The following is a 14,084-nucleotide window of genomic DNA, read 5'->3' as shown; positions in this document are numbered from 1 at the left end:
ATCTTTAAATTTTTCGTTTTTGTCTACATTGTATTGAAATGTTTCATTATTGGAAACATTTTAAGAGATACTTATTATTCTTAACAGATACTCTGACCCGTAACTATCGTAAAACGCTTTGACCGGAAGTAGACACCTTTCGCGCATGCGGGGTACCGATTCGGTTTCCGGTACGGATTGGGTAGTGACAGAGGTACACAGGAGAGCTGCTTTTTAATTCAAAGAGACTACAGTAGTACCACCGTTGGGATCGATATCTGCATCGATCTGCCCACCCTTGTCTCCTGGATCGTAGCTGAGATCAGCGTGAACCACGTGGGTCTCTGCTCCCTGATCTGTTTCCTGTGTTTGGAAAGAGTTGCAGCTTCATCGCGGAGTTTCTCTCGGTTTGTGGGCTCATCTAAAGGTAAGCACCGAGCTAACTTTACTGTGAGTTCAGTTCATGTTGAGTTTAGCTCCTGAATGAGGTCTTCTGCTGCTCTCCTCGGTGTCTGTTCACAGTTTATTGTGAACACGTTGAGAGAAGAGTGAGAGAGTGTTTGGAGAAAAACACCAACTAATCATTAGCACTGCAAACAGTGTTCATATTTGAAGCACAGAGAATAAAATATATTGTGGTGGTTAATGTGCAGCTCCTGGTGATTTGGTAGAAAAAAAAATTAATCATGTTTTTAATCATGTTGTGGATTGAATGTTGGTTTTTATTTTATCTACAGAAGTTTTTCCCACCTGTGATTGTTCAGATTGATTTGTTGGGTTGACTTGAATCATGTGAAGGTTTAAAGCTGCACTTCCCCCAAAAAGAATAAAATATAATCGTGAAGAATGTAAAAATGTCTTCCTGTGTCAAACACAGCTGCAGACAAAGCAGGAAGGAAAGCACTGAAACCACTGATCAATGACCATGATTACCGTTCACAGTGAGTGAGTCGCTGCAATCACAGCATTTGATCAATGAGCTTTAATCATTGGTTGTCGGGGAATGGTGGAGGTGGTGGGACTGGGGGGCTGAAGGAGTTGAAAGTGTGGGGTGGGGGAGTAACAGGTCTGTCCCTGTTTGTGGAAACCACAGGAGGAGCTGTTCAGGCTGTTGCTGGGTGTGAATTGTTGATGGAGTCTTTAAACTTGTAGTTGCTGTTTTCCAGACTGAAGCAGAGTCGTTAGCTGAAAACTGGTTTTAGAGGTTCATTCAGGACACCTTCTCAGGCTCTTACAGCCTTACCTGTATCATAACAAAGTGTATAAACCCCAATCCACCTTTAACATGGTCCTTCTCCCAAACCTTCAAATAGGACTTTCTGGCCCTGTCATAGTAAAGGGCTGCTTAGAATATTAGAGCCAATGTCACAAAGTTCCTCCTGAAGTATAAGTGAGTGAGAGAGTTTCCTCACTTTGCAGCACAACACGTCTCACAAGATTTCTACAAGCAATCAGAGTGAAATTTGTACTTTGTGTTGTCAGATGAACATATGAGACACTTTGACTCTTCAGTGCAGTGTGGAGCCTAACAAAGATCTGTTTTGTGTCCCAGCTGATCAGCAGGAGGAGAAGAGTCTGACGGAGCAGCAGAGGAACATTTTCAGCCATCTGGACTCAGCTGAGTCACTACAGAGGAAACAATGAGCTCAACACAGGAGGTGAGGAAAATATCACAGTTTCACCAAATAATCAGTCACGTCTAAAACTCTCATCCTCCCAACCTGTTATATCACTGTGTCGTATATTATTATATATCACTTCACTAAATAATCTGCCTCAGATTGTTTTGCAGCATCTTTCAGTTTATGAAAAAACACAATGTCACATGTACAGACCCAATATCTGATTTCAACACATGAGGACTTACATGTAAGCTTTAATCTCCAGTTGATCAAATCCCACTGAGCAGTCCTTCCCTTTAAATCTAACCTCTCTTCTTCCTCTCCTGTCCTGTGTGTCTTATCTTTCTCCATCTCTGAGTGACGTTAGGTCTCTTTCTTTTCTCTCTCTGTGATGTACAGCAGCCGAACCTACAACAGCAGCTAGCAACACACTGAGAAAAATTGCACGTTGGTTGAGTGCTGGGTAATTGCATATGGGTGGAAATGGATGTTTGTATATGTGTGTGCCTGTATGTCTGTGTCTATATGTCAGGTTGGGTATCAGGCGCCACCTCTCTGGGGACATCTCAGGCCCTCCAAGGTATGGAGGGCTATCTCCCCCCACCACCACTTCCCCTGCCAGTGGCGGACTCCCTCAGACATCGGTGCGTTGGTGGTTCTTTGTGTCTGGGGATGGGCGTCCAGGTACACACCGGCTCACTCCTTGGCGGCCGCTTATCGGGGCCTGGATCCTGGGGCTCGCTCGGGCCACTTCGGAGGTGGGGTGCCCCCAGCCTCTCGGCCTGGGGCTCGGTCACTCAGGCACGGCTGGCTGCCGGCGGAGCTCACGGGCGCGTCACTGCAACTCCCCCTGGCTTCTGCTCCGCGGCTGCTGAGTGAGCCCTCATCTGGGACTCTCCTCAGCTCTTTCTGGGACAGTGGCGCGGCTGCCCCTCTGTTGGTCTTCCTTGGTCTCTTGTGTTCTGGGGGCCTCTGGATGTCTGGAGTTTTGATCTCCTCCATACCTGCTTCATGCCCTGGTGGATGGGGCTGTGGCCCCCCCCCCACACCCTCTAGCAGATTATTACATGAAGGAACCTTTTAAAAAAACAAGCGCGTCCATGCTCACAGGTGTACACACGGGTGATCACACCCACAAACTACACCCTTTTTGGCTCCTACCTCAAAGCACACTGTGTTCTGTTGATCTTATGTGCTGCACAATAATGTTTAATATTTAGTATTTACTGTCATATTCCCATATATCATTGTGATGTTGTTTATTCTATTACTCTTGTTTTCTTCTGCTTGTTTTCTTTTTTCTTTCTCAACAGGTGATCCAGGTGATCGATATATGCATTTTTAAAAAAAAAATTTTCTGCTCATTCTGTTGGTTTTTGTTTTTTGCCCTTCTCCCCCGTCCCTCTTCTCAGCTGTTTCTCTTTCCCTCTTTCTCTCTCCCCTTCTTTCCCCCAGTCAAGTCTGTCCCGTATTCAGCAAGTGAAAATAAAATAAACAATAAAAGGTGAATCAAATGGACCATTATGGCAAGGCTGGGATGGTCAGTTTGGTAAAGTAAATCCGTTGGGCATCTTTCTTTGCCTTTAGACAACAATTCTGATGGCAAAAGAGCCAAACGGGACAGGCAAAAAAAATAAAATAAAATCATTAATTAACCATCTGCACCCATGTCTTTGGACTATGGGAAGGAGGAGTAGTACCCGGAGAGAACATACACAGACACAGAGAGAGTGGTGATAATTACTGCACCACCCAGAGCCTGTGGTTTTTTCCACAGGTTATAAAATGCAGTTTCCCTCCTCATTGCTACCAAGTGTGTGTTCACACACACACACATTAAGATTTTATTAAAATTGAAATAGCAACTTTTTAAACCAATAGTGTTTTGTTTTTTAACACCATTAGTTCTGTGTTGTGTACATCACCTCATCTGTCCTTCCCTTTTTGTAGCCCTCTAACATTGTGACAGATTGAATAACAACATGCTTGCTTGACCATTCACTGCTCAGAGGAGTATATTGCTCTTTGAAGCCGCTTCTATTATGCTTCATTTTCCATATTCATCAGCCTCTGTGTAACCAGCACTCACGATCTTGTGCAGCTTGGTTTTGTCTTTTGTGTTTTGAATGGCAGATGACAAACAACTAAAGATATATGTGTCCAGAGGGAGCCCTAAAAAAAAAAGCTGCTGCTTAGCTGCTCGTGATTTGTAGGTGGACGCCATATTAGTTGCAGTGGTGACCTGTAAGAGAAAAACAGACTTTTTTTGTTGTTGTTATTTGTGTTGCTTTCGTGTGATTCCCGTTTAAGAATTGTTTAATGACTTTATTTGATTCTCTCTTCATCTGACCTATCTGCTGCTATTCTGGGCATGTTCTTCATCTTGCTCTCCTTTGTGAGTGGGTGACCTTTATGTTGTCCTCGGTCCTCTTCAGTCTCTCTCAGATCTTTTTTTGTCTCATTTCCACTTTAATCATATCTCCCTCCCACTGTCAGTCTGTCTTGTCTGTTTCTCTTGTGAATGGAGAGACAGAGATTGAGTCTTAGAATGGGAGTCAGCAGCCTACACAGTTATGTTACAAAACACTGCAGCATTCACGGCGCTGACCTGTTTTTATCCTTATTTCAGTAGCTGCCTACATAGAATGGCTTGATTCACAAACAGTTTGTCGATGACTGTTCTAAATGAATGATTTACCAATGTAGAGTTTCTAACGCAACTCATTTGAGATTGTTGTAATAAATACAACCACTGATCCATTGGGCTGTGACCCCTTTGAGCTGCGCTGATGTCTTCTGGGGGCTCTTTTTCATTTTTTAGCTTTTTTACTTTATCTTCTGTCTGGTTTAGTTTTCTTCCTTTCCAAGAATGTCACAGCAACTGCCATCCGTCCTTTAGTGGAATTTGCGTCTAATTACTTGAACATTTTCTGTATTCTAATAAGAGAAAAAAGAAGGGAAAAAAAATAAAAGAAGAAAAAAAAGAGAAAAATTGCACACAATGTTGAATAAATTAGAAAAAACATAAAAATATATGATAGGAAATGGGAAGTATAAAAGTATTCACTTGGTAAACGTGTATTACTATTCTGTGTGTGTTAGTATGGAGGCATTAATATTTGTGTACAAGCAGCAGGGATGGGCATGATTTTAGTGTTTAAACAGTCATTAATTATTTTAACATCAGGTTGGATGTAATGTGTTAGAACTACCAGCAGGTGGGGATAAGAGACCTTTAAGGGGTTTGGTGCCACACTCCACCTTCAGGTCTAAAACTAGTGTTAATGTTACGGAGCCCCGCGAGGGACATGGGAGAAAAATATTGAGATGAACAAACGTTTTCCAAGATCTTGCAAAATAGACTGCATCCTTCACAGGTTGCATTTGAAGGCTTTTGCAAAATCTCGCAAAAGTTCATCTTTATTTTTTTTCCTCTCATGTCCCTTGCAGGGCTCCATACTATGTTGGGAATTTCAAGGTTGAGTTTGTTCCACGACTGCATTTCACTCACTGCCTCTGTTTGTATCTCTGTCACTGCAGGACCAACATGGAGTGAGAAGTCAGCGCTCTCAGGAGGCCGACAAACCTCAACCAAGAAAGGGAGAGAAAACATACAGCTGTGACGAGTGTGGGAAGGATTTTACTGAGAAGGGTAATCTAAAACATCATCAGGTCATCCACACTGGAGAGAGACCGTTCAGCTGTGACTTGTGTGGAAAGACTTTTTCCTGGAAGGATGTTCTAAAAAAACACCAACTCATCCACAGTGGAGTTAAAGCGTACAACTGTGATCAGTGTGGCAGAGCTTTTACTCACAGTAGCAGCTTACAGAGGCATCTAGTTACCCACTCTGGAATTAAGGCATACAGCTGTGACATCTGTGGAAAAACTTTCAGCCATATAGGGAATCGAAATAGACACCTAAGCATTCACACCAGACAAGATGTGTACTGCTGTGATCAGTGTGGCAAACAGTTTACAACACATGCGAAGTTAAAACAACACATGTTTACCCATACTGAGGAGAGACCTTATAAATGTGACCTGTGTGAGAAGACTTTTAAATCTCCACTTAACCTGAGCCTACACCAACAGATCCACACCAGAAAGAGACTCTACAAGTGCAGTTACTGTGAGGTATGTATTTGTATTGTTATCTTGTCATTTTAGCCTGACTGTTTGGAACAACTCTGCTCATTAAACTGTGTTAGCATGTTAGCAATTCTACTGCATGGAAAAGCAGCTCTGAGTGATTATTCAGATTTTCATGTCAGTTATGATTTTAATATTACTGTAGTATTATGGTGGTAATATTGCTATAAAGACACATCTCCTGGATGCACTGGTACTCATCTTCAGTGATGTATCCTAAGGTCATCAGGTGTTTCGGGTCATACACCCTCGCCCAGGCGACCCAGCCGGGGGTGATCAGGCCCCGACTTGCGTACCAGTAGCTACCCACGGATCAGCCCTCTTGATCCACAGCCACCTTGTGGCTTTCTCTGCCGCTTCACTCACAGCCTGGATGGCCCTCTTCTTGGCTGCCCCAGCCACGCCCAGCCGGCCTACATGTGCAATAACACTAAGTGCAATAATCCTTTCTGGCATCGTTGTATTTTTACTCAGTTGTATATAGCATTCGTATTCTATTTTTATCTTATTGTATATTTTTATTCTATTTTATTCTACTGTATATAGTATATTATTTTATTCTATTCTGTACAGCTGTGTACTGTATTTATTCTTATTGTATTCTAATTTTTGCCTCAACTTTTGCACTGTCCACTTCCTGCTGTGACAAAACAAATTTCCCACGTGTGGGACTAATAAAGGTTATCTTATCTTATCTTATCTTATCTTATCTTATCTTATCTTATCTTATCTTATCTTATCTTATCTTATCTTATCTTATCTTATCTTATCTTATCTTATCTTATCTTATCTTATCTTATCTTAAAGCCCCTACAACCCACTTCTATGGGCTCATAGAAAGTCTTCCAGCCCCTTCCCCTGCACTAGTTCCTGGTACTTTCCTCGTTTCCTTTCATTGCCCTCCTCAATCCGCTCTTCCCAGGGCACTGTGAGTTCCAGCATGATCAGCTGTTTTGAGGCCTCAGAAATAATTATCATGTCTGGCCGGAGTGATGTTTTTGCAATGTTCTGAGGGAACTTTAGTTGTTTACCCAGGTCAGCCTGTAGCTGCCAATCAGAGGCTGTGTTGAGGAGGCCAGTTGTCAAATGTGGGCGCACCAGCCTTAATAAAAGAGATTGCCTTCCTCGGAGCATGATGATGCTTGCTGGTGCTGATTGCTGAGGCAATCTTTTCAGCAACTACTCTGAGCACCTGGTCGTGCCGCCAACGATACCGACCATTGGCCAGGGCCCTTGGGCAGCTGCTAAGGAGGTGTTCTAGGGTCCCTCTTCCAAAGCACAGGGGACAGGCAGGTGTCTCGCTCTTTCCCCACAGATGGAGGTCTGCCTTCTCAGTTATTGCAGCCCAGTAAACTGAGTGTGTTAACTGAAACAGTAAAATGTAATTGGACGTCTGCAGAGATGCTCTTTATTTCAGGCGACGTTCAGGATAAAAATGTTGAAGGACTGACTTACACTGTCTTTGTGTCTTTGTTTAGAAGCAGAGCGACACAGATGGATCCAGTTCTCAACCCTGTCCTCACTGTGGTGGCGGGAAAGACTTTCGTTGTGACCTTTGTGGGAAAGCTTTCAGTCACCAATACACCTTAAAAGTACATCGACGTAGACACACTGGAGACAAACTGAAATACTGTAAAGAATGTGGGAAAAGTTTCACCACATCAAGTAGATTAAAACGCCATGAACTGATTCACAGTGGGGTTAAAAAGCACCTCTGTGATCAGTGTGGGTCATCCTTCATTACTGCAGGTCAGCTTAAAACACACAAACAAGTCCACACAGGAGAGAAACCATACAAGTGCAGACACTGTGACAAAAGCTTCTCACAATCAGGTAATCGTATTTTTCATGAATGGGCACACATGGAAGGAAACTACAGCTGTGACCAGTGTGACAAGAGCTTCAGGAATTTCAGTTCATACTCCGAACACAAACGATCCCACGTTACTAATAAACTGTTTCACTGTTACCAATGTGCCCAAACATTCACCTCATTGTCTGCTCTGTGCAAACATCAGCGTGATCACTCAGGGCTGAAATCACTCCCATCACTGGATCACAGTGAATCTGAAGAGAAGGAAAGATTCTCTTGAGGTTTGAGGGTTAAACTTAATGTCAATGCTGACATCACGATTACGTGATTAAAAATTTTACACAGTTAATCCGTTCTGGAGCGCTGAAATCAGAAATCCCTGAAATGTCTCTGTCAATGTATTTCGGACAGTTTGTCCAAAGTTCGTGCATTCTGCACTCCAGATGGGTTAAAAATTGTAATTGTGTCAATCTTGATGACAGCGTTAACGTTGACAGCATATATGTAAAAACTGAGTGTCAGGGCCCTCGGTGTGCCTGCTTGATGCTGTGCTGAAGTCTCACACACAACCTGTCGAAAGGGGAGGGGGCGGGCTGCTTGATTATGATTCATATCTTCACTCCAAGCCTATTATGTATTAATTATTTTTCCTGGGTTGTGTAAAATCCCACAAAAGTAAACGACACATCTGCTTACCTGGTATTGTCCTGAAACGATAACACTCAGTAGGAATTGAGAAAACTGCTGTTTACCTTTTTTAGCTTCTTGGCTATTATAGTAAACAGTAGACAGACAGTAGAGACTGATGTGACTTGTTGAATCTTTTGGACTGTGTTCAGCATAATATTAACGAGCAGCTAATTGGAAGAGCTGTATTGTTGATTTGTCTGATATTTCAATGTGTGATTAATTATAACGACTGTTTGTTATCCCTTTGCAAATTTGTTATGTTTGTGCTTAAAGGCTCTTCACCATGGGGTTCGCTTCACTTTGCTTTCTGCTAACTGTCTCGCTATATTCTGTGTGTAATTTCTTACTGTCCTTATAATTCTGTGTGTTAAACTCTGTTTCAAGAATATTACTCTTTTCCAGAGGATCTTTTCGAGTGCCTTGATTTTAACTGAATCTAAAAAAAGCCAGATCTCCACAGACATCCATGATGGCTTTGCGACCAAAGCAGACAGCGGTATAAACGCTCAGGCGGACGCACCTGAACGGAGAGGTTCTGCTCCTGAACCTCTGCGCACAGCATCTGCAAATCGGGGCTGTACCAAGTCCCTTTCATCTTTACACAGGACTGTAAGCTGTCATCTGTGAGGCGTGAACGGTGTTTGTTTTTAACGTAGTTCACAGTTGAGAACAGCTGCTGACATAATGTTGATCCGAAGATCCATAATTGGCCTACCTGGGGTTGAGTCTTGATAAATTGCACACCGTTTCAACTGGTTTACCGGCCTCCTGTGAGTGTGACGCTTATTTTGAGCAATGAAAAAGCTGTTGAGAAATGCTAGGAGCTAACTGGGCGCTAACCGTATCATTCAAATATATCTATATATATCTATATATATATCTATATCTATATCGGATGGTAACAAAGAGAGGGAAGGTAGTCAGAACTGAGGGGATTGAACTACCAGAAGGCAACATTGCAGACATAGAGGACAGTTACAAGTACTTGGGGATCCCGCAGGCGAATGGGAACCATGAAGAGGCCGCTAGAAAAGCTGCAACCACCAAGTACCTGCAGAGGGTCAGGCAAGTCCTGAGGAGTCAGCTGAATGGTAAGAACAAGATCCGGGCCATCAACACGTACGCCCTGCCCGTGATCAGGTACCCTGCTGGGGTAATAGGCTGGCCAAAGGAGGAGATAGAAGCCACTGACATAAAGACAAGAAAGCTCCTTACCATGCATGGAGGGTTTCACCCCAAGTCCAGCACCCTGAGGCTGTACGCTAAGCGGAAGGAAGGGGGCCGGGGACTGGTGAGTGTCAGCACCACAGTCCAGGATGAGACAAGGAACATCCAAGAATACATTGGGAAGATGGCCCCAACTGACCGAGTGCTCAGTGAATACCTCAGGCAGCAGAAACCCAAGAAAGAGGAGGGAGACGAGGAACCATCATGGAAGGACAGGCCCCTGCACGGTATGTACCACCGGCAGATAGAGGAGGTGGCTGATATCCAGAAATCCTACCAGTGGCTGGACAAAGCTGGACTGAAAGACAGCACAGAGGCACTAATCATGGCAGCACAAGAACAAGCTCTGAGCACAAGATCCATAGAGGCTGGGGTCTATCACACCAGGCAAGACCCCAGGTGCAGGCTGTGTAAAGATGCCCCAGAGACAATCCAGCACATAACAGCAGGGTGCAAGATGCTAGCAGGCAAGGCATACATGGAACGCCATAACCAAGTGGCCGGCATAGTGTACAGGAACATCTGTGCGGAGTATAACCTGGAAGTCCCGAGGTCAAAATGGGAGATGCCCCCAAGGGTGGTGGAGAATGACCGAGCTAAGATCCTGTGGGACTTCCAGATACAGACGGACAAAATGGTGGTGGCTAACCAACCGGACATAGTGGTGGTAGACAAACAGAAGAAGACGGCCGTAGTGATCGATGTAGCGGTTCCGAATGACAGCAATATCAGGAAGAAGGAACACGAGAAGCTGGAGAAATACCAAGGGCTCAGAGAAGAGCTCGAGAGGATGTGGAGGGTGAAGGTAACGGTGGTCCCCGTGGTAATCGGAGCACTAGGTGCGGTGACTCCCAAGCTAGGCGAGTGGCTCCAGCAGATCCCGGGAACAACATCGGAGATCTCTGTCCAGAAGAGCGCAGTCCTGGGAACAGCTAAGATACTGCGCAGGACCCTCAAGCTCCCAGGCCTCTGGTAGAGGACCCGAGCTTGAAGGATAAACCGCCCGCAGGGGCGTGCTGGGTGTTTTTTTTTTTTTATATATCTATATCTATCTATATCTATAGATATAGATATAGATAGATATATTTGAATGATACGGTTAGCGCCCAGTTAGCTCCTAGCATTTCTCAACAGCTTGATATAGATATCTATAGATATCTATATCTATATAGATATCTATATCTATCTAGATATCTATATCTATCTAGATATCTATATCTATATAGATATCTAGATAGATATCTAGATAGATATCTAGATAGATATCTAGATAGATATCTAGATAGATATAGATATCTAGATAGATATAGATATCTAGATAGATATAGATATCTAGATAGATATAGATATCTAGATAGATACAGATATCTAGATAGATATCGATATAGATATAGATCTATATATCTATATAGATATAGATCTATATATATATCTATATAGATATAGATCTATATATATATCTATATAGATATAGATCTATATATATATCTATATAGATATCTATAGATCTATATAGATATATCTATAGATCTATATCTATATATCTATATCTCTCATCTTACTGTTCAGAGCTGAACGGTAAGAACAAGATCCGGGCTATCAACACGTATGCCCTGCCCGTGATCAGGTACCCTGCTGGGTTAATAGGCTGGCCAAAGGAGGAGATAGAAGCCACTGACATAAAGACAGGCCCCTGCACGGTATGTACCACTGGCAGATAGAGGAGGTGGCTGATATCCAGAAATCCTACCAGTGGCTGGACTGAAAGACAGCACAGAGGCACTAATCATGGCAGCACAAAAACAAGCTCTGAGCACAAGATCCATAGAGGCTGGGGTCTATCACACCAGGCAAGACCTCAGGTGCAGGCTGTGTAAAGATGCCCCAGAGACAATCCAGCACATAACAGCAGGGTGCAAGATGCTAGCAGGCAAGGCATACATGAAACGCCACAACCAAGTGGCCGGCATAGTGTACAGGAACATCTGTGCCGAGTATAACCTGGAAGTCCCGAGGTCAAAATGGGAGATGCCCCCAAGGGTGGTGGAGAATGACCGAGCTAAGATCCTGTGGGACTTCCAGATACAGACGGACAAAATGGTGGTGGCTAACCAACCGGACATAGTGGTGGTAGACAAACAGAAGAAGACGGCCGCAGTGATCGATGTAGCGGTTCCGAATGACAGCAATATCAGGAAGAAGGAACACGAGAAGCTGGAGAAATACCAAGGGCTCAGAGAAGAGCTCGAGAGGATGTGGAGGGTGAAGGTAACGGTGGTCCCCGTGGTAATCGGAGCACTAGGTGCGGTGACTCCCAAGCTAGGCGAGTGGCTCCAGCAGATCCCGGGAATAACATCGGAGATCTCTGTCCAGAAGAGCGCAGTCCTGGGAACAGCTAAGATACTGCGCAGGACCCTCAAGCTCCCAGGCCTCTGGTAGAGGACCCGAGCTTGAAGGATAAACCGCCCACAGGGGCGTGCTGGGTGTTTTTTTTTTGTTTTTGTTTTTTTTTCTCAAACCTTTATTTAAACATCAGTACAATACAAAACGGAATTAAACAGTACTACAATAATGGTGTTGTACTTACAAAAGAATTGTATGCATAGATAAACAAATACACGAACAGTATTCAGAAACAACAATATAAATATGCTAGGGGGAAAGTAACTGATCGAGCCAAAGAATAAAGTGATTGAAAGATCTTGATTTTTTCACAAACACCAATAGTTTTTATAGCTTTTGGGTTAGTGGAGTTCTTAATTGAGTTAAGATTCTGTACAAGTTCAAAGGAGAATACATAAAAAGAGGGATGTCTTCCTAAACATTTGGACTTGTGAATATGAAATTTAGCCATTAAAAGTAACAAGTTAATCATATATCTGTTATCAAAGTGTAATTGTCTTTGGTTTTTGTGTAGACCAAACAAAACATATTTCCAAAACAGTACAAATCCTTTAAATATATTTTCTGAAATAAAAACAATTAAACTCTGCTAAAAATCTTGTACAAGGTTACAAAATCCAAAAAAGATGTATAGTAGATTCCTTGGAAGTTTTACAAAAGCTACAGCTTGTATCAATGTCTAATTTGAATTTGCTTTGAAGATAATCTTTAGAAGGATAAATTCTGTGTATTAATATATAAGAAATATCTTTAATTTTGTTGGTAATTAAAAACTGATTAGGGAGTTTCCAAACTTCGTTCCACATAATACCATCTGACAGCTGGTTCAAGAAAAAAATGACATATGGTAGCGTGGTTATGGTACTCTGAAATAAAGCTCTAATCGATTTATTGCTGTTTTTAGATTGCTTAGAAAAGCAAATCTTGCCAACAAAAGTTTGTATGGGAGATGCCAACGGCCTGTGGAATGAAGTGATATTAGGTTGATTCTTAAACAGCATACAAACCCCTGATGGTATTGAGCCAAATACCTTGGTATAATCATGACAATTTATAGCTAAATTGAAATGTAAACAAAATTCTTCATAGGAGAAAATCGTACCATTTGAATCAAATAATTGGTTGACTAAAATAATGTTATTCCTAAACCAACTATCTAAGAAGAGAGATTTTCTTTTAAATAAAACATCCTTGTTATTCCAGATATAATGACTGTGTGGACTAAAGTTATGCTTGTAAATAAGAGTCCATGCTAAAAAAGCTTGACGATGAAAAGCAGAGATTTTTAAAGGGATTTTATCAATATCAAAATTACAAGTAAGGAAAAATTCAGTGCCACCTAACTTAGAAAACATGAACACAGGTATAGTATTCCAAATGGAAGTAGGATTAGTAATTAGATTCTTCAACCAATTTATTTTGAATGTGCTATTTAAAGTGTTAAAATCTAACACATTAAGTCCTCCATTGACATAGGAGTTCATAAGAACTGTTTTTCTAATGTAGTGTGTCCTATTTTTCCAGATAAAGTTGAAAAGTAACTTATCAACCTCTTTTATAAGTTTTTTATCAAGGTGCAATGCCAATGCAGCGTATGTAAGACGAGAGATGCCTTCTGCTTTAGTTATTAATATTCTGCCTTTTAACGACAAATCTCTTAAGAGCCACTGATTAAATCTGTGTTTGAGTTTCTCTAGAATAGGATAAAAATTTTGAGTGATTCTACTTTCCTGATTTTTGGTTATTATGATACCTAAATAATCCTTTCTGTCATCGTTGTATTTTTACTCAGTTGTATATAGTATTTGTATTTGTATTCTATTTTTATCTTATTGTATATTTATTTTATTTTATTCTACTGTATATAGTATTTTATTCTATTCTGTACAGTTGTGTACTGTATTTATTCTTATTGTATTCTAATTTTTGCCTCATAACTTTTGCACTGTCCACTTCCTGCTGTGACAAAACAAATTTCCCACGTGTGGGACTAATAAAGGTTATCTTATCTTATCTTATCTTAAATAACAAACTTCTTGTTTTGTTGGAATGTTACACAAAGCTGTTTTCGAACATTCTTTTATCGCCATAAGTTCACATTTAGGAATATTCAAGTACAATCCAGAAACTTTGGAAAATGTGTTTCAATAGCAATAGAGATTTGATTTTCATCTTTTAGGAATAATGTAGTGTCATCC

At 41.8% G+C, this 14,084-nt stretch overlaps 1 protein-coding gene across 3 annotated transcripts; it reads left to right on the top strand.

The window, feature by feature from the left end:
- LOC113029508 (uncharacterized) lies at nucleotides 1-10,654 on the top strand. 3 transcript variants are annotated; one of them, XM_080306710.1, is made up of 4 exons: nucleotides 129-406; nucleotides 1,532-1,637; nucleotides 5,142-5,738; nucleotides 7,232-8,662. In XM_080306710.1, the coding sequence occupies exons 2-4, from the start codon at nucleotides 1,620-1,622 to the stop codon at nucleotides 7,844-7,846; spliced, it is 1,230 nt and encodes a 409-aa protein (XP_080162836.1). In that variant the 5' UTR covers nucleotides 129-406; nucleotides 1,532-1,619; the 3' UTR covers nucleotides 7,847-8,662. The 3 variants fall into 3 exon arrangements, with proteins under 3 accessions (XP_080162835.1, XP_080162837.1, XP_080162836.1); XM_080306709.1 differs by having other exon boundaries at nucleotides 1-1,637; nucleotides 7,232-10,654; XM_080306711.1 differs by having other exon boundaries at nucleotides 107-1,637; nucleotides 7,235-8,662.
- The last annotated feature ends 3,430 nt before the right edge of the window (nucleotides 10,655-14,084 follow it).

This window comes from Astatotilapia calliptera, chromosome 9, assembly GCF_964374335.1.
Source record: "Astatotilapia calliptera chromosome 9, fAstCal68.1, whole genome shotgun sequence".
NCBI lineage: Eukaryota > Metazoa > Chordata > Actinopteri > Cichliformes > Cichlidae > Astatotilapia > Astatotilapia calliptera.
Note: the sequence above shows the minus strand (reverse complement) of the source record. Positions and strands in the feature narration are given on the sequence as shown.